Source organism: Botrytis sinoallii, assembly GCF_014898435.1.
Source record: "Botrytis sinoallii strain Bc 23 chromosome Unknown BSIN_003, whole genome shotgun sequence".
NCBI lineage: Eukaryota > Fungi > Ascomycota > Leotiomycetes > Helotiales > Sclerotiniaceae > Botrytis > Botrytis sinoallii.
In genome coordinates, this window is record NW_024066030.1 from 781,996 (window position 1) to 801,349 (window position 19,354).

At 43.5% G+C, this 19,354-nt stretch overlaps 7 protein-coding genes across 7 annotated transcripts; 4 read left to right on the plus strand and 3 right to left on the minus strand.

The window, feature by feature from the left end:
* Nucleotides 1-841: 841 nt before the first annotated feature.
* Nucleotides 842-4,626, plus strand: EAF02_001996 (uncharacterized protein; the record flags this gene model as incomplete). Its single annotated transcript, XM_038898044.1, has 3 exons — nucleotides 842-2,049; nucleotides 2,106-2,466; nucleotides 2,548-4,626. Exons 1-3 carry the CDS (start codon nucleotides 1,520-1,522, stop codon nucleotides 4,624-4,626), a joined length of 2,970 nt encoding a protein of 989 aa, XP_038761736.1. The 5' UTR covers nucleotides 842-1,519.
* A 3,059-nt stretch (nucleotides 4,627-7,685) lies between these two features.
* On the minus strand, nucleotides 7,686-8,324 carry EAF02_001997 (uncharacterized protein). The gene is made up of 3 exons (XM_038898045.1): nucleotides 8,222-8,324; nucleotides 7,929-8,033; nucleotides 7,686-7,870 (listed from the first exon to the last, which is right to left on the minus strand). The coding sequence occupies exons 1-3, from the start codon at nucleotides 8,279-8,281 to the stop codon at nucleotides 7,847-7,849; spliced, it is 189 nt and encodes a 62-aa protein (XP_038761737.1). The 5' UTR covers nucleotides 8,282-8,324; the 3' UTR covers nucleotides 7,686-7,846.
* An 828-nt stretch (nucleotides 8,325-9,152) lies between these two features.
* Nucleotides 9,153-9,965, plus strand: EAF02_001998 (uncharacterized protein; the record flags this gene model as incomplete). Its single annotated transcript, XM_038898046.1, has 1 exon — nucleotides 9,153-9,965. One exon carries the CDS (start codon nucleotides 9,153-9,155, stop codon nucleotides 9,963-9,965), a length of 813 nt encoding a protein of 270 aa, XP_038761738.1.
* An 849-nt stretch (nucleotides 9,966-10,814) lies between these two features.
* EAF02_001999 (uncharacterized protein) lies at nucleotides 10,815-12,544 on the minus strand (the record flags this gene model as incomplete). Its single annotated transcript, XM_038898047.1, has 3 exons — nucleotides 10,815-11,614; nucleotides 11,663-12,274; nucleotides 12,328-12,544. The coding sequence occupies 3 exons, from the start codon at nucleotides 12,542-12,544 to the stop codon at nucleotides 10,815-10,817; spliced, it is 1,629 nt and encodes a 542-aa protein (XP_038761739.1).
* A 1,318-nt stretch (nucleotides 12,545-13,862) lies between these two features.
* On the minus strand, nucleotides 13,863-14,961 carry EAF02_002000 (uncharacterized protein; the record flags this gene model as incomplete). The annotated part of the gene is made up of 2 exons (XM_038898048.1): nucleotides 13,863-14,861; nucleotides 14,914-14,961. 2 exons carry the CDS (start codon nucleotides 14,959-14,961, stop codon nucleotides 13,863-13,865), a joined length of 1,047 nt encoding a protein of 348 aa, XP_038761740.1.
* Nucleotides 14,962-15,155: 194 nt separating this feature from the next.
* Nucleotides 15,156-15,796, plus strand: EAF02_002001 (uncharacterized protein; the record flags this gene model as incomplete). Its single annotated transcript, XM_038898049.1, has 3 exons — nucleotides 15,156-15,182; nucleotides 15,236-15,517; nucleotides 15,570-15,796. 3 exons carry the CDS (start codon nucleotides 15,156-15,158, stop codon nucleotides 15,672-15,674), a joined length of 414 nt encoding a protein of 137 aa, XP_038761741.1. The 3' UTR covers nucleotides 15,675-15,796.
* A 1,039-nt stretch (nucleotides 15,797-16,835) lies between these two features.
* EAF02_002002 (uncharacterized protein) lies at nucleotides 16,836-19,100 on the plus strand (the record flags this gene model as incomplete). The annotated part of the gene is made up of 4 exons (XM_038898050.1): nucleotides 16,836-17,035; nucleotides 17,116-17,444; nucleotides 17,518-17,736; nucleotides 17,803-19,100. 4 exons carry the CDS (start codon nucleotides 16,836-16,838, stop codon nucleotides 19,098-19,100), a joined length of 2,046 nt encoding a protein of 681 aa, XP_038761742.1.
* Nucleotides 19,101-19,354: the final 254 nt, after the last annotated feature.

Genomic DNA, 19,354 nt, shown 5'->3' on the forward strand with positions numbered 1-19,354 from the left:
CTGATGGCCACTCAAGATCCAAGCATTTGGGATTCGTATGTATGTAGTTGAACATGTTTGATCTCTCCCCCATTTCCTCCGTCCATGATAGATTTCATCTAAATTCGAATCCATAATTCCATCCACATTTCACACCCATCCGCCCATGATCCATCCATCCATCCATCCATCTTTTCAGTGATATCCACAAAGAAGCAAGCATATTAGGTCTCTGCTCGTTCGGTACGACCACCTACAATTTTTGTTAGTGGGTGGAGGGGAGTAATTTAGTTCTACTCCACTGACCCTCCACCATACGCAGACAAGAATTAATACACCCGGATCATACTACGGTACAGTCCTTTTTTCATATGGAACTACAGAACCTGGAATATCCATTGACAATAATACAATACCATCCCATCCCATGTTATTAGAGTGATTCGTTATTGCTTTGCTGGATGTCTTTCTCCTTCACGATCCAAAGTTAAATCCAATTTTGTTTGACGAACTCAAAACCTCAGAATCTCGAGTCAGAGCGAGAGACCAGCAGAGAAGAAGGGAAAAGTACTTAACAGACAGACAGACAAGGCAGGGCGAGAGAAGCGTGTGGATGCACTGGTCAATCATCGAAAGAGGAGAAAAAGAAAGAGAGAGAGAAAGAGAAAGAGAAAGAAAGTCTCTTTGAGGTTTGAAGAAAAGAAATCGGAAGTCTTCTTTTTTTCTTCACACTTCTCTTTAGAGACTACTGTACCTCCTGCTCTCTCCTACCTTTTCACAGACTACAGAATACACTACACTACCTACACTACAGACCGCACTATCTAATATTACAACCAACATTCAACCCACAATCCACAGCCCACACACTACCCACATTCATATTACAAATTTACCGTCATACTTTATTTTAAGACTCTTCCATACCACATCTACCATATCTACCATATCTACCATCAATACTTTTACATATACATATACACACACGTATACACACACATACACACATACACACATACATACATACATACATATCCTTATTCTATCCACTTCCAAGTATACGCTCGGAAACTCCCATTCAACTCGTATTCTTTCAGCACGAACCAAAGCTTTGGAATCTGGCGAATACCGACCTGAAAAGAAGAACAATACTCAAGTACACCCTTGAACAATTGTCTGTCATCCACCAATCTTCGGCCAAGATTTCCGAAATTTGCGACACCACTTCCATCTGACTCGCTGCATTTGGGGTTAACAGGAAAAAAAAAAAAGATTGCGGATCCAACAGTGCATATTTGGAAACAACTCTAGATTTGTTCGACCTTCGTCCAATCGTCGCAAATTCGGAAAATTTAAGTGTGCTCAAAGGGATCGTTCGATTTAACAACCCCTCCCCCGAAGAACAGAAACACAAATATATTCAAAGAATATAGCCATAAGCTCATTTTCTGCGGAAGCATCCTAGGATTGGATTCGGTTGCGGGATTACTGTTACATTGGGCGAGGACCGTCCGAGAAGGAGGTGTGTCGCTCCAACAAAATGCCTGGAACGGCACAATACCTTGAGCGTGGGGGGTATCTACAAAGATTCCGCGACTCATCTGAAGACTGGCATACAAGTGGAGACTCGCAAATAAATAATAATACAGCATCAGAATCGATAGGGACACAGCACGATTATAGATTTCCTCGAAGGCCCGAAAATCAATCTACTCAACCGACATCTGCGAATCAATCAACGACTACTTACGATAATATTAACGACCAAACAAAGAGCTCTGGCGCGAGCGCAAAAGCTCAGGAAGACAAACTGGATCACCCAGCGTCAAGCCGTGCGCGCGATGATTTGCTTGGTGAGAGTTTCTTTCCGACTTGGAAAGATGGCTCTGCCGGCGAGGAGCTCGATAACACGGATGAGATGCAAAAGAAGGATCCTTTGGCAACACAGATCTGGAAGTTATACAGTAAAACAAAAAAGACTCTGCCAAACCAGGAGCGATTGGAGAACTTGACATGGCGCATGATGGCAATGAATCTGCGAAAGCGCAAGCAGGAGGAAGAAAATGCTCGGTATGAAGCCGACGAGTCCTTGATGTTTACAAAGGAAACCCTAACAGTAATAATAGTTTATCTCAACAAAATCAGACTTCGACTGGACCAAGTGGAATTGCTCAGCTGAGAAAATCTACAGACCAAAATACTGTAGACACTTCTGATGCCATGAATTTGGACGATTATATCCTTTCCGATAGTATATCCACACCAACAGGAATCGCCACGTCGCCTTCCCCGGAACTTACGAAAAAAGAGATTGACAGATCGTCTAACTCGATAGCTTCGGCGATTCCTATCAAAATGCGGAAAGAATCGACACAGCACTTTTCGGTCCCACAATCTGTCCCGGTTCCTCACCACGCTCCTCGAAGTAACGAAGAATTTAATTACGTGCAGAGAAACGTGAGGAAAACAAGTATTGATGAGCGACGTGTATGTTTTCCCTTTCCCGTGGTTCTAAAATTAAATCACATCTTAAGCGCCATCAAGGTTGGGGACTGACAAAACTAACAGGCCCGCAAACGACCGGCCGATTTTTCGCCGCAAGTCAACAGCATAATGATTCCAAATGACCCCGATGATCTTCAAGAATACTCTTTGAATCAATCTCACCCACCATTTAACCACGGAGTGCCAGGTGTACCATTTCAACTAGACACTTTCAACATGGACAATGACCCGATTATCACCTCGGCAGGCCCTTTCCAACAAAACTTTAACTTCTCTCCCTCCCATTCACCCCTCGTTCCCCATGGACCATTCTCTTCGATGTACAACAATGCTTCGATGCCGTCTTCCTCCTTGAACTCAAACGACTATTATTCTCCTCCTGGAAGCGCTTATCCTTCCACAGTCTCTACTCCTCAGCCCATTCCAGAGGGACAGGAAATGTACTTTTCACACGGAATGAATATGCGACACCAACGCCCTCACACTTTCAATCAAGGGCCTTCAAGCCTTTCCAATTCTATGGCACCGCAATATATGTACAACGGCAACGGAGGATCAATGTTCACTGCAGTGACAACCTCCGGCCCCTCGAACAACTCCTTTGCCTCCGCCGGTGGATTTAATCTGTCACAACACATAGATCCATCTCAAGTCTTCCAACCCGATCATCCTGTGCGATCCCCTGGTGTCCAGATTGGTCACGAAAACATGTTTTCATTTGGAGCCGATTCCGATAACGAAGATGATGAAAGTCAAGCTTTTGCCGATCGAACACTCATGTTACAGCACGATTTTGCCCAGTCACCTTTGGACGACCAGAACATGGATATGCATGGAAGTGGCAGCTTGCAGTGGGATGCTAGTTTGTCAGGACAATTCAATACTCAGGCAGCACGATATCCAGGAGGTCCGCCAAGAAAACAAGTCACCATTGGAGGAACAGAGATGGTGTCGTCACCATTAGAGTGGGATGGATCTGGAGGTTCCCTTGGGAGACATCACGGCTCTACACAATCTGTTTCCGATAACCGTTCAAGAAATGACAGAAGACAAAAGATTCCTCGAACTGCCTCGACACCAAATGCAGTACTTCTCGGCCAGAATAGCATGTTTGACAACTCAGGCCCTTCTGCATCAAATTCACCACCGGATACCAACAACATGTCAGGATTTTCATCAGTTGCACCCAGTAGACCAGGATCTCCTGGTGGATCTAAGCATGGCTCGACTACCAATTTAGCGGCAGCTGGTCAAGGAGATAATGGGGTACCAACAACTTGTACGAATTGTTTTACACAAACAACACCTCTCTGGAGACGAAACCCTGAAGGTCACCCACTTTGCAATGCCTGCGGTCTCTTCCTTAAGCTCCACGGTGTTGTACGTCCCTTATCCTTAAAAACCGACGTCATCAAAAAGCGAAATAGAGGATCTGGTGCTACACTTCCTATTGGTAACTCGGGTGGCGCTTCAACGAGAGCTTCTAAGAAAATAGGCACAATGAGCAGTGGACCCAACACTAGAAAGAACTCGATAGTTGCAGCAACAAGCATGGTCAGCACAGCCCCGCAAACTCAAGTAACAACACCCACGAGCAGCCATGGAAGAAATGCCAATGAGAGTGCTAGCCCCCCTTCAATTACAGGTTCATTAGGAAATGGAGGAAGCACTGCGGGCAGTACTCCAACTTCCTACCATGGTTCTGCGGGCTCTTCTTCAGGCACAACAGGTGTTAGCGGAGGCAAGGGCGTGGTTCCTATAGCAGCTGCTCCACCCAAAGCAACACCCGGCCCTGGTGCAGCATCTAGTATGCCTCGATCAAATGCAGTACCTAAGCGACAAAGAAGACATAGCAAAAGTGTTAGTGCAATTGAGAGTATGGATATTGATTCGCCTGAAGCTTCTACTGGTAGCAACGAGGCTGCAAAGTCTATTGGCATGGGATTGATGGGCACCAATGGATCCATGGGCCTAGGCAATGGATTTGGTATGCCAGCAAGACCAATGATGGGGCAAGGAGGTTCTGGAATGCAAATGGGCATGGGAGGTTCACAACATGGAATGACTATGAATAGTCAAAATGGACCTAATGGCTCCGGTGCTGGTCCTCAAGAATGGGAATGGCTAACCATGAGTCTCTGATCGAGCTTCGTTGTCGTTCTCTTTACCAATGACGTCAATAGACGTTCTTTCCTTCCTATGATCTTTTCTGGGGTTGGTGGCTACAATTGATTGTTCCTTGGAGTTACTTATACTCGGCCTTTTATGATACCAGCGAGGATTCGCGCTTTACATTTTAAGATACAAATGATACGATGATGATGCTTTTTCTTTCTTAATGGATCGAATCAACGTAATGCACCTCAGGTTATATACCCCACGAAGGGGCGGGATTATTGGGAGGCTCTTTTGAAACTTGTTTTTTTTCCTTCTGTTTCCAGCATTAAGAGCTTTGATATCATGTTACTTTTCCTTCTATTCTACCTACTCATTCGATCCTCTAACTCTTGTACGCAAATTAAGAGCAATGAGACTTTGATCGTGTGAATTTGATTTTTCTTCTTTTGCACTGTGCTTGAAAGTTTTTGAGAGTTGGGAGATTATGACCATGGTATTTGTGTCTGCGCGCGAACTATTTGCAGTAGATACGGACGATGGGTATGGATTGTACTGGGTTGGTTGACGTGTGGGTGGATATGATAAGGGTTGGCCTTGGCTTGGTTTGATTTTACTCTTGATTTTGCACATCGATTTTTGGTCTTTTTGTCGGAGCAGCGCATCAAGGGTTTGAAGGGTTCTTTAATGACATGATTTGATATCCGGATAGACGGGTTGTTACAGGGACTTCTATTTCTGGGGGCATGAAGAGATTGGGGAGAGCATGCTGGCTTGGCTGTGCTGGATGGATTCACGGGGTTGAAGGAATTTTGGTTGGACTGGGTTGATGGATCTGAATTCAGTTGTTGCGCTTGGATGGTTGGCAGGCATCGCAATTACGATGGGAATGGCAATGATGGCAATGGGAATGTAGTAGAGTGCACAGAAAGAGGCCAGAGAATATGAGAGAAGACGGCTGAGATACTAAGATAGTGGTAGTTGGAGGAGAATATGATCTTAATTCATTTGATTGATTGATTGATTGACTGATTTTGACTTTGACTTTGATCTGGATTTGTGTGTGCATGGCGAATGCAATGAATGAATGAGAGAGAGGATTGTAGGTACCTAGGTATTGTTAGGTTCGTAGAGAAGATAAGTTACTTGTTACTTGTTACCTACCTACCTAGTACTCCTCGATCCCAGATCCCACGATTATAAATACCATTCTCTAGACTGGAGCATAGATTAATTACTAGGTAGGTGGATTAGATAATTTAGATTAGATACCGTTGCGTAGAAGTTAGAGACTCGAGAGAAAGTCTAGATAGACGGAGGGGAGGGAAGGGGAGGGGAGATTGAGATTTCGTGCTGGATTTGTTTTGTTTTTCTGGAAGGGGGGGGGGGGGGGTTATATGACTACCTAGTAGGCTAGTGTAAGTTTTCCCGGAGATGTGGTGATGAAGTTTTTTTGGGGGGAGGGGGAGGGGGCTTGATTACAGAAATGTAATCTTATGTTAGGGTTATGAGGTTGGAGGGTTGGTAAAGTTCATCAGGTGGGTGGTATCGAGGGGTTTTGTGTATTTATATCTGTATCTGTATTTGTATTTATTTCATATCTCTCTGGTGTTTTTATATTATATGATTCTGTATATCCCATCTCCTGGTAAATGGTAAATGGCATGTTGAAGATGTGTCGGACGTTTGTACGTGTTTGTGTTTGTGTTGGAGGTGTTATTTGGAGCTGGCTATGTAGTTGGATAGATATAAATACGAGTAGTTTTGAAATATCTACTTAAGGAAAGAACGAAAGAAAGAAAATGAAGCCATCTATCTTTTCTATACAGACACAGATCAGATCTCCTAAAAAGCATGATATGTATAAAACACATTCTCAATCTGCATCCAAAACACCTCTCTTTCCTACCCCATCCTCTCGAATTTGATTTGCTCCTCCATGGTCGATATTTCTGTCGATATCTCATCCCACGAAACCTCATCTCACAGGTGATTACACCAATATTCAGGAAGATTATAGAACAACTGAAGCGACATAGATGTCAATTTTAGCCGCGCTATGCTACGCCAGTGTACTGAAGAATTTCATCCCGTGAATCGATTTTCCGTACCCAGGTTTAGGGATTCAATGACAGCGAAAACAATCCAAGTCTGAGTGAGTGAAGGAAGATATGACAGTCGAGAAGACAGGTACTATCAAAAACTCAATATCCGAGAAGGGTTTGAACAGCGCATTCAGGTGGATGCTGAACACTTTTCATATTGTAGGTTTTGGATTGATCACCAGTCATCGAAGCGTCCGATGGAGGCAAAAAAAGAGGCTACAATCATGTGCCGTAATCTCATAGAAAATCTCAGTGTAGTTTAGAGCCTCTGTTCCACACACCCAGAGAGCGAAGATGAACTGGCAACTTGTATAAATACGAATGAAAGAGAGCACGAAGGAAAACAGACACCTTTAAAGCTCGCTTCCTCGATAATTTGGCCTCGATTTCGCCATCAGAAGAAAGAAATAAAGATGTTGTACATATAGGATAGAAAACAAGAAATCATGTAAGGAGCGCTGAAAAGAGATCTGAAACCAAGATTCATGGCGGCAGTCAAGAAAAGTAAGCGATCTTTTGACATCTTGTTATCTTTCACAAGTGATTTCAGTTGAGACGTAATGGGAGCAACATGGTGGTTTCAGTGCAAAGTTTCATTCAAGTCATGATATGCCCGTTGCATGTGTATTATATGTAGGTGGCGGGTGTTCAGAACACAAAAAGAGAAATGTGAGGAAGACGTCGAAACTTGTTGATTGTCGTCAGATCCCTATGAAAAATACGGGACCGAGATTCGTGGCCAGAATCTCTAGTACCCCTGGCCAATGGCCAGCCCATAACGATTTCTCAAGACCTCGGCCGACGCCCCGCACAAATGGACTGCCCAGTTCGCCTTCATCATTTTGCAGCGTAAGAAAACATCGTAATATCACATCACATCTGCAGAAACCAATGGACAAGTATTGAGACGGAGAAAGATCAAGATAACATTGATCTCAATTCAGCAGCAAACCACTTCCTCAAATGTACATATACGCCCATTACAGAAGATTGCTTTCCCTTCAACCAATGGATTCCCGTCCGAACTTGGAGTAGATATTCTCTAATTCCTGAATCGTAATCGTAAACCCATCGTGGTGAAATTCTTGTGTATAGTAACAAGCAACGCCCCTCTTGTTCCCCAACCATCAATTTTTGGTTATTTAAGCTCCTGGGTTGGGGTTCATCTATTTCCTGGATTAGCAAACCATCTTGGATTCGATAATGTTTATGGTGTTGTCGAACCTTTCTCTTGCCACCGGTCAAAGTAACGTTGACGAAACGACGAACGAACTTCTCTCTCTTGGCAGCACGTCCCTTAGGGCGCTTCTTCTTCTCTTGTGGCTCAACCTATTTGTGATATCGTATTAGCATGATTTGATTCATCAAAATCATGTGCAGCCTTTCAAAGCATCGCATTCCCGTTTCCATTCTCCCATGTTGCTGCCTAAATGACCCTCAAGATCTTGTTCGCCACTCCAACCCGCCCATTTCGGTGTCCATGACTTCCATCGAGAATTATATCAGAGGAATCGTACCTTTGGTGTTTGAGACTTGACCTTTCCGGCACGAGCGAGGGATCCGTGAACCTTTCCCATGATTGCGGTTTATCGGGATATTGTCGATTGATATTTCCGATAACTGTAAAAGTGGCAAATGTAAGCGGTGATGTTCTTCCCCTTGAGATGCAAATAGATCGGTTTCGCAGAGATGAGGAAATCAATTTGAAAATCTGCGAGCGATTCTAGAGAGATGGCAGGAACCGTAGATTTGATAAAATAATATGGTATACGTACGCGGTTGCTGAATTTGTTGGGTTGTCGATGGATTTCGTGAGATGCGTCAGTATACTCTTTCTTTGCTGCTTACTCTAGCACCATCGCTTGGTGTTTCGCACTAAAAATGCTAGGGCTTTCGAAATTAGGCAGCCCTTTGTCTTGGATCACGTGACGATTATATACAGGAGCCATGTTCTCTTCTCGTTCTTCATTTTCTTTCTTGCGCAGAAGAAAACACCCAAAAAATACAATACAACATGAACATGCTGAATCAGCATATCAATTCATTTTCTCCATTAATTAACACATAAATAAGCTTTTGAGATTTTCCTCACACTGTACCGTGCTGTACTCATCTCAAAACTTTGAAGGTTTTAATTCTTTACTTCCAGTCTCTAAAGGTACAATTTCAAATTGATAACGAGCTGTGCAAGAGATTCAATCACATGAACGCCAAGAGATCTTTATCGTTATCAGATCCATGTTTATCACCGTAACCCCTTCCGAGTTTTCGGATTGTTCACGAGTACCATCACATCTCATCAGCGGTAAGGTTATAAACCATTTTATTATGTAAGTAGTACATAGTGAAGGTCAATTTTATATTGAATATTTATCATATAAACACATCTTCATTTGGCCTCCATTACCTCTAATAAACATTTACCCTGCTTCCTCAAGCTCTTTCGCAATGTACCTCTCAAAAGTCCCATTGGGAGCCTTGCTCTTGAGCACTCTCCTTCAACTTACAAGCAGTTCATCCATACCAATCGCCATTTCTTCTCCAGAGAACGTTGTCAATAATCCATCCTCTACCGAATCTACAAATCGCATACCTACATCCCGCGAAAGCGCTATTCTCGCCCGTCGCATTCTCCATCTCACGCCACTCGGAACCCTCTCCACCATCTTCCCCAACTCATCATCAACTTTCGAAAACCGCCCCTCCAATCTCCAGAATATCCCCATCGGTCTCATGGACTACATAGCTGACTGTGAACCGTCAACTAACAATCCTACTATCCTCGCTCTCAGCATAGCAACCACCTTCAAAAACGCAGTCTCAAACCCAAATATCTCTCTCTCCCTATCTTGGACCCCTCCTTACCCTCCTAAATCCCGCATATCCTCTAAGCCAGACCCATTCGCATTTTCGGCGGCCAATCAACCGCGGTTCAGCATCCTGGGATACCTCGAACCCATCACTACTTCGCCTGCAGAAGAACAACAGTTAAGACAATGTTTTGTCGACACGCACCCCGATGCTAAATATTGGTTACCAGGTAACCATATTCATCATAGCGAGTGGGTTCGCTTGGTTGTGCAGGAAATCTACTGGATAGGAGGATTTGGGGATCGCGCGTATATTGGTTGGATACCTATTGAGGAGTGGAGGTCTGTCGAAAGAGAAGAGTGGGAGAAAGTGAGATTGGTAGGAGAAAAGAAAGGATGGAAGGAATGGGCGGTTGAAGGATTGGGATTGGGAGCTTCTTGGGAGTTGTGATGCTAGGACATTGCTATGAGACCGATTGATCGCAAGTGACTATGTATTGCAAAATTTATATCATTCGCTTACCAAGCTCCACCACCATCACAGCCCATCATAACCAAAAAAAACGACTCCAACAAAAAGAGATAAAATTCAAGAGAAAGAGAACCAAAAAAATGCAAAACTTCAGGTCGAAACCCTAATGTTACAACTCTCCTTCAAACTCGTCTGACAGGGCACCACTCGGTAACAAACGCCCGAACACAGACGAAGGCAACCGGCCCACCAATACTGGCAAACTACTTTTCAGTCATTTGAATTGATGTATATTGTTGAAGTTTTTGAAAATATATATTAGTAACTTTGGTAGTTGTTTATACCTTGCTCAATGTATCCCTCGAAGTTTAATCTTTCATGTCCTTGTTTAAAGGATAAATGAGTAATCCATCCATGATCCAATTTCTACAAGACGGGACCGAAGGGTTTGATATCAAGTTAGTTACAATGTCTAGCTGAAAGTAGGTCAATAAAATGACACACGTTTTTCACATGAAGAAAATGATCACGATCAGCTCAAACTGTTTACGTATTAACCTTATTGACCAAAGCTCTATATCTCTATCATACAATAATCAAACTGAAATTCCACCATGTACACCCTTCCTGATGCATTGCTGTGAACCGCCACAAACAAGGTTCCCAAACACGAAGCCTAGCGCCGGTATAAACACTTCTACTCTACCCATCATACCAAAGCTTGGCCAGAAAACTCTTTACACGTGAGAAAATGCAGCAACCAAAATTCCCATCAGCCGATTCACCAGGAGAACAACCAGCGTGAAACATTGCGCCGACAATGCAAGATTACATCTTCACTCTTTTAGAAGACTCATTACCAGCAGAATCAACCAAAACCCTCTTACTCGAACTAGACACGGAAGAATTACTCTCCGGGTCCTCACTCGAATCATCCCGGTCCCGCTCAACCTCAGCCTCGAACAGCGAATCTAAACTCGACAGCGTACTGGAATCCGAGTTCGATCTTGCCCTCCTTATACCCCTCTCTGTAGGGATAGCAGCTCCATTCTTTTCCCGATGCGATTGTAAACGAAGTGCAAAATTATTCAGGGGATTGGGATTTCGATGAACGTGCTCAGAGATGAATTCCCAAGCCGTGGCCCAGCATTGAGCGTTGACTCGTAGATCTTTATGTTTCAATCGTAGAAAGCGACGTAGGGATTTGATGTCTGAAAGAAGAACGTCGTCTGATCGCCTGTCTTTATGGTATGATATTAGAATACCTGTGGCTACTAACTCTAGTGGTGAGAAAGTGCGGACGTGGTTCACATCCGCCTCCTTTAGAAACTCGGGAGCAGGATCAAATACCGAGTTCTTTTGGACTTCATATTGGCCGTCTGGTAACTTCGTGGACGATAACTTGATCAGTGATTCAAACCTGTCGAATACGTCCTTGAAAGCGAGTTTGAGACCCATAGATATTGGTTCTGGATCTTCTAGGACACGCATAAGTGCTTGGGGACTGGCTTGAAGTGAGGGCACAGTTTTCCTCCTTCGACCGTTGGCTGGTCCAGAAAGAACTTCTTGAATCATAGTAAATATAGTGAGAATAAGACGAAAGCCTGATGCACGACTTTGCTTTGATACTAATCACCCATTAGCCATGTTCCTCGCGTAAACTACAGGGGACTTACAGTTGATCACCATGGCATAATCATCCTCATATATGCGGGTAAATCTAGCCCACTCAGTGGACATTGCTCTCATTTTCTCAGCTGGCGATAAAGCAATTCCCCGCTGGACAAGCTGGAACATAGTTTCTTCAGTCTCTTGTGTCAGATGGTCGTACTCATAGCAACAGAAGACCTTGTCGTCGAAAAACTTCTTCAATGCATCTGGACAAATGTTTCTGTTGCTACTCGGTGTCAACACACCGTTGATAGTTGGTTGACAATAGTACCATTTTTTCGGCGGGTGTGAATTGTCAAAAAATCCGATCTCTCCACTCATAAACTTAAAAAGCGATGTCAAGCGTTGCTTTCCATCAACACAGATCCGCATGTGCTTCACCTCTTTCCGGCCGTCCTTCAATTTGTTGATTACTGTTTGGACATTAAGAACGATTGGAGGAATGAAATATCCCATCAATACTGAAGTTATAAGAGTAGAAGCACGTCCTTCGTCCCATACACTAGCTCTCTGATAGTTCGGATCTAATACTAGATTCCCCTTGACGATGGTATTATAGAGCATTCTTAAAGACCTTTTGACGATCATTGGTGCAGGAAGTTGTCGGATCTTAAACCCTTATATATCTCCATTAGCAGGCATCAGCATATTATTTCACTTGTCAATTTACCTGGACAAACAAAGTGTTCAATACCATTAATGAACACCAAGCCTTCAAAATTCCCATCCACATATTCAGACTCTTCGTCTTCGACATCTACGTCATCGAAAATACTATCTTCTGCGATATCCGGTAAATCCAGTTGCAGAGATTCATCCCCAGAATCTTCATTCTTTATTAGCCTTTCCTCGACAGGCGAGCCTGGCTTAATTTCCACTCTTGTCATAATGAAAGACAGTATTTTCTTGGATACGTATTGAGAAGTGCTCACTGTCGCAGTTTCTTTTTGTGCAGATATTCGAAATCAAATCTGGCATTCACATTCAGGGTAAAAGATTGAGTGGAAGGTATCTGACTGAAGCAACCAGCTTAAAAGAGTCATCGACCAAGTGCAATATCAGAGATATGAAGAGTCATGTGACGTCTCCGGAAAGAAGAGAGAGTGACGTGATGCTTAAGATGATTATTAAATTAACCTACAATAGTTGTTGGTCAGTAACACAATGCCATCGCGTGAAAAGGGGTGAAATAATGAGCCTATGAGAGCCCGGGGATCTGCTGCACTTGCAATTGCGTCGTGCCAACAGAAAGGAACAGTTCGAATACACCAGAATGGTGATAAGAACATGTTTGAAGTACCCATGAAGCTAATTGAACAGCTTTAAATTCCCTTTCGAACTACTAAGTAAGATGAGATTCAAAGCCAGCTGTGAAAGCCTTGCAATGCTACACGTTTACCGCTTGGCATAGCTTCTGCATGATAGGGCAGACAAGAAATCCGAATGAAGGTACACATGGGCAAAGGAAATCATAAAGATCGGCCAACTCACAAATTATTCTATAGCTGGCAATGATGCTTTCTGAAATGTAATGTTCAGATATTGATTGCCATTTCATCGTTACCTAGTGAAGCGCGTGTTTGTTGGACATGACGAGAGCATTGGGTGGGTTGGTGGGTCTTGTTGGTCTCAGAGCGTTTCCGGAAGGTGGGGTGCATTTAGTCTAACTTTCTTAGGGTTAGTGTTGAAGCTGTCTGTCTGGATCTTTTAAGTATTCAAACATCTAAGAACCTTTCTTGGAATCGCTCATAATTGAATATTCCAGATGATTCGTCAATTGGCATGAAGTCAATTTTTCAGATAAATTCGGAGAGGTCACAAACGAACTCGATACATCAAGGGATTCTAAGCATCGAAACATCTTCATTTTCAGGTACATTCTGTGAGATCATTCTGAGATTTGCAAGAAATTCTGCAATTGCTGAAGTCTATATACTTCTTTCGCCCCTAGAGCTTCTCTGCGTACAATCAAACTGTATAATAATGATGCTGCTTCTATTGAAGGGCAATTTTAATGGTACTTCCGAGAGTCATATACCACCTGTTTTGAGTTTGGCGAATCACCTAGGTACATATACAATAGAAATAAGTGATACGCCAGGACTAGGATGGGAAATGAAGAAATGAGAGATTGGATAAAATGAATTGAACAGCATTGTATACGACATCCTAGTAAAACACCTTGAACTCCACCTTGAAGTCCTTTTATTGGGTATCATCAACGCCACTATAATCATTCATACCATCCCGTAGAACTTTGGTGAGAACTGCTGCAGCTCTGCCAGCTTCACCTGCTTCCCTCTTAGCATGCTCTACTCCTATGAGTAAATCTGCCTCGAATCTTTTGTGGAAAACTCTTTGCCGATCTTCTCTGTCAATATACATTTCTCCTTCTTCATCTCTCGATGACCCAAATAGATTGAGATGCGCATATGCGTTCGCTCTAGAAGGTATCATATGTCGCTCGACATCGAAAAGCGGGAAATTATCTCCCTTCGTAGTAGGCTGCGCAACCATTTCCGGTTCCACAAGGCCAGCCTTGAGAAATTGGGAAAGCACCATCAATTGTCTTGGAAGAGTTTTCCCTGACTTCTCAAAACTAGCCCTACTTATTCCAAAACTAACTCTACTTGCAGATGACCATTTTGACGTCGCGCTACTTGTAGTCCAGCCTATCATTGACATGAAACTTTTCAATGTTTTCACCCACCCACCCGGACATGAAACTACATCTTCTCCTGCAACTTGAAGAAGCCATTCTAATACGGCTAAAGCATCTACTCGAATTTCGGTGGCCAAATGTGTCATACCAGCTCTTGTGTATAGTAAGGCGGATTCTGCTCGATCACCGATATCTGCAGGTGGTAAAAGTCGAAGGAATTTGAGAAGCTGTGCTCGCACAGAGGCATTTCCATCAAGGATTAAAGGTAGGAGTTTTGGGAGAATAACAGCAGTTGGGATGGGTATTGATTCGTTTACGGGTTGAGAAGAGAGTTGAGTCGTAAGATATGAGAGCGCATCTTTTCGTTGAGTGTCTGATTTTGAGGTCGATGCCAATGAAAGATAATGGGTGAACTGTACAACATTCGAAGGTGCAGCAGTTGTAAGAGATTGTTGATTTACAACAATTGATTTGGACTTGAAACTGGTGTCTGTAAAGTTGTCGGCTTTTGCTTTAGTCTTGCCAACTCGAAGTTTTACTTTCTAGAAACATTGGGTCAATTGTGTAAACCGAAATAGGGGATAGTATTCTTACTTGAAAGTCCTTCTTCTTTTCCCTCTTTTTTCTCGCACTTGAACCCATTGCGAATAATTACTATTATGGAAAATGATGCCTTCGAAAGAATCTGGAGACTGCAAAATAAAAAAGTTCCCAACTAAGCTCCCGGAATAACTGGTTACGCCGCACTCCGATGTTACCCCTGCACATGGGTATCATTAATTGTTTACAGCACCCATTTGTTTTCACAACTCACTGATTGCACTACATTAACAGATATGCCCCAAATGACCGATCAGCTTACTGTACGTTATATTGAACTCTATTTTTCGCAAGCATTTACTAACAGTAACTGAAGGGCAGCGGCGCAGAAGCTTTGGCAGAGACTCTTGCACGACTCTCTAAGAAACCCGGGGTAGAGGCGACACTGGTGCTTGAAACTTCTAGTGGTACCATCATTCAGAACTCGGGATCGTTTTCAGCCTTCCGTTCAGCCTCTAGATCAAACAGTACTAGTGTTGCGACTGAAGATTCGAGCACAGCAGCCAACACGGAGAGCCAAGGTATCGAAGAATTAGCTTCTATGGTATGGAGTTTTGTGAAATCAGCCGGGGGACTTGTGCAGGGACTAGATGTTGAGGTTTGTCGAAATCGGACTGTGATGCGGGAATGCCAACCTGACATAATATTAGGATGAGGTTAAACTCCTGCGTCTACGAACGAAGAAACATGAGCTTGTGATTGTCCCGGATCCAAAATACATACTCGTTGTTGTGCATGAGACACCCCCAGCGTAAGGAAGAAGCGCAGGAAAAATTTAGTTTACCCATGTCGATGGAACGGCGTTCAATACCCAAGGAGCATTTCACGGCGTTATAGTTTATATGAGAGGATATCTTAATGACATAAATCATGCAAATTTGTTCGTTTCCAATGTGTGGTCTATTCAGTGCGTACCCCTGGACGTCGATGTGGATTTCAGAATGACACCCGAACCATTGTCGAAGGACTGAATGACTGGAGAAATACAGAGTGACCGATTCAAGATGCACCCCTTGAAGTCAGGAGCGATCTTGTGATATTTCACATGGATATATAAAACTTCTTGAGGCTGCAAGTTCTCACATTAGATCTCGGTTATGTATAGTTTTCAACTTAAGCATCAAGCAGTCTACATGGTATCATACAAAACTCGTTGTTTGATTTGAACTTGGAGACTGGCGACAGTTGTTAGAGATCTCAAGAATTTTCAATATAATGCTTCATCTTGACTTGAAAATAAAATGCTTGTCCTTAAAATCAGACTGCTTCACGATTATACGAAGCAGCTTTTCTTTATGTTCTAAGACTTTCTATTCTGCCGTTCTCGGATTCTCATCTGTTAAATTTGGGTTTATTCCCATCGAAGATTGAGCGCTGGAGACCGCAGCCAAAACTGATAACCAGTTGTTTCTGGAAGGAAAGTACTTCCTTTCTAGTCGGAGATCAATCATCCAGCATCGATTTTGCGAGGTCGTCTTCGAGAAGCTTATCTTTACCGGTATTAACCCAACCATTAAGAATGTTCCGATATTGGACATGAAGTCGTGCGGATTAATGCACAATATCTTATCCCGGGGTGATGATGGTGCTTTGGTATATCTTGCGTGCTCACTAGCTGCATGAACGCAATTGGTCGATCCCACCCAGTTTGTGTATCACGACGAATAACAAACATCATCAACCAATAATCGCTCAAGAGTGAGCTGTATATCACGGTATTCATTTATCTAAATTTGCACGGTAAGTGATGGTGGCCATTGCGATTGATGATAACATGTGCGTCAATTTTCACATCACCCATGCTTGCGGAGACTAGATCTGGCCCGCATATATTCGACAATGGTACTTATATATACTATACATCCAAGCCTATCCCACACTTTACAGGTGACTGCTAAGTAATTTCAACTTTCAACATGGCCGTACAACTTCTTACCCAAGCCGACGGCTATGGCATCATCGTCGGATTATCCATCCTCTTCTGTCTCATCATCCTCGCAGCCGTTCGCATCCAAAAAAGATATCTCTCAGAAGACAGCGATCAATCCGAAATGTTCATGGTAGCAAATCGCTCCGTCGGCACCGGACTCACTGCATCCGCCGTATTCTCAAGCTGGTAATTCCATACATCCATACCTCACTCCCATTCCGATCCGACCCCAAGAAAATCCAATACTAACCAAACCCTACATCTAGGATGTGGATCAACGAGAGTGTTTTCTCAGCAGCCTACACGTATAAATGGGGAATCGCCCTCCCCATCTGGTGGGCCAGCGGTCTCTCCTTCCAAATCGCACTTATGGCTGTGCTGGGTATTGTAGCGAAATTGAGGGTTCCGTATGCGCATACCTCGCTTGAGTTTATTCGGATGAGATATGGAAATTATGCGCACTGGCTTTTTGTTGTGCTGAATCTTATTAATAATATTTTTGGCTGTGGGAGTATGATCCTGGCGGGTGCGCAGTTGGTTACGGGCATGACGGGGATGCATGTTGTTGCGGCATGTGTGTTGATTCCGGCTGGTGGTGAGTAATGTCGATGAAGTTCATGAGGGTAATGGGAATGCGAAAGATCGAGGCTGATCCTTTTGCTTTGCAGTCGTCATTTATACGGCTGTGGGAGGATTGAAAGCGACGTTCCTGACAGACTTTTTACATACTACTGTTGCTCTGATACTCTTGATCTACTTCTCGCTTGCGGTTCTGAGCAATGAGCATATTGGGGGTGTGTCAGGACTCTATGAGAAAGTCAAAGCTACAGATGACTATATCCCCGGCAACTATGAAGGATCACTTCTAACGATGAAGTCCAAGAGCGGTAAGTTGACTCTATAGACTTGCGACGCCCCTCTCATTTAGAATTCTACTCTAATCACCCCCAAAGCCGTCTTATTTGGTCTTGTCCTGAAATTCGGCAATCTTGCCCTTGTCCTCATGGACACCGCATTCTGGCAAAAATCCTTTGCATCCGAAGTCCACTCGACAGTTCCAGCATACGATCTCGTCTCAATCGTCATCATCGCAATCCCATGGTGCACAGGAACCATTATTGGTCTTAGCGCCCGCGCAATCGAAAAAACTCCCATATGGTTCGACTATCCCAACACTCTAACCATCACCCAAGTAAATTCCGGAATGGTAATGCCATACGTCCTTCGTTCTTTATTAGGTAAAGGCGCAACCACAGGTCTACTTGTGCTTGTATTCATGGCCATCACAAGTACAGTTTCTTCATCCATGATCGCAGTTAGCAGTATTATCTCTCTCGATTTCTTCCGCACCTATATCAACCCCGCAGCTTCAGATCGCAAAACCCTCAAAGTCAGTCATTGGGGTGTCGTATTCCATGGTTGTTTTATGGCTGGCTTCGCTATCATGCTCGAATATGCAGGAGCGACAAATAATTGGTCAACATATTTCCGTCCCATTATCGCTTGTCCGGGCATCCTTCCCATGATCTTCACACTTCTCTGGTCACGACAAACAAAGCTAGCAGCTATACTAGCACCGATTTTGGGTTTGATGTCGGGTGTAGCTACTTGGCTCAGTCTCTCCTGGTATTGGTCTGGTGCCTTGAATATCCAAACGACGCAGGTACAGATCCCAGGGTTGTATGGAGCTATCGTTTCGTTTTTCTCACCGGGTATATACTCGGTTGTGATTTCGTTGATTTGGCCAAGCAAATTTGATTGGCGCGAATTCTTGAGAATTGGACTCATTGAGGATAAAAGCCAAGCAAACGGCTCATTGACATCTACACTCCCCAGTAATGAAGCTGTTAACCAAGTCGCTCATGCGGGAGATGAGTCGAAGAAAGAATCCTACACTACCAGCGGAGATGAGGCCGGTCCTCCCTCTCCTTCTTCCATAATACCAAACTCCCAACTTCCCCTTGATGATGTGGTCCACCCGTTCGGAGACGAAATTATAAAACATATTAACAAGTGGCTGAAAATTGCTAGTGTATTTTTTGTGGTTAATGTATTGGTTACGATTGTGTTGTGGCCGATACCACTCTACCGCGATTGGATTTTTACGAAGAGTTTCTTCAGCGGATGGATTGTGATGGCGATTGTGTGGCATTTCTTTGCCATTTTGGCGGTGGTTGTTTATCCAGTTTGGGATGGAAGGATTGAGATTGCGAGGGTGGCAAAGGGGATGAAGGGTGAGTGGAAAAGATAGGAGTAGAGGAGAGAAGATGCGTGGATGAGGATGGTTGATACCTGGATCTTGAACAATAGATGCATGATTTTTGTTATTATGAATTGGAAAATGTGTAGGATAAGGTCTCGAACTACTCCAATTGAATACTACACAATCTGTTCCTGAGCATTCGCAACTTCCATTTTTGCAGTAAATAGAACTTGTATTAACGTTAAACTTCAGCCCAGGTACTACAAGAGTGTCGTCTGATAGGTCAAAAGAGTATCAATAAA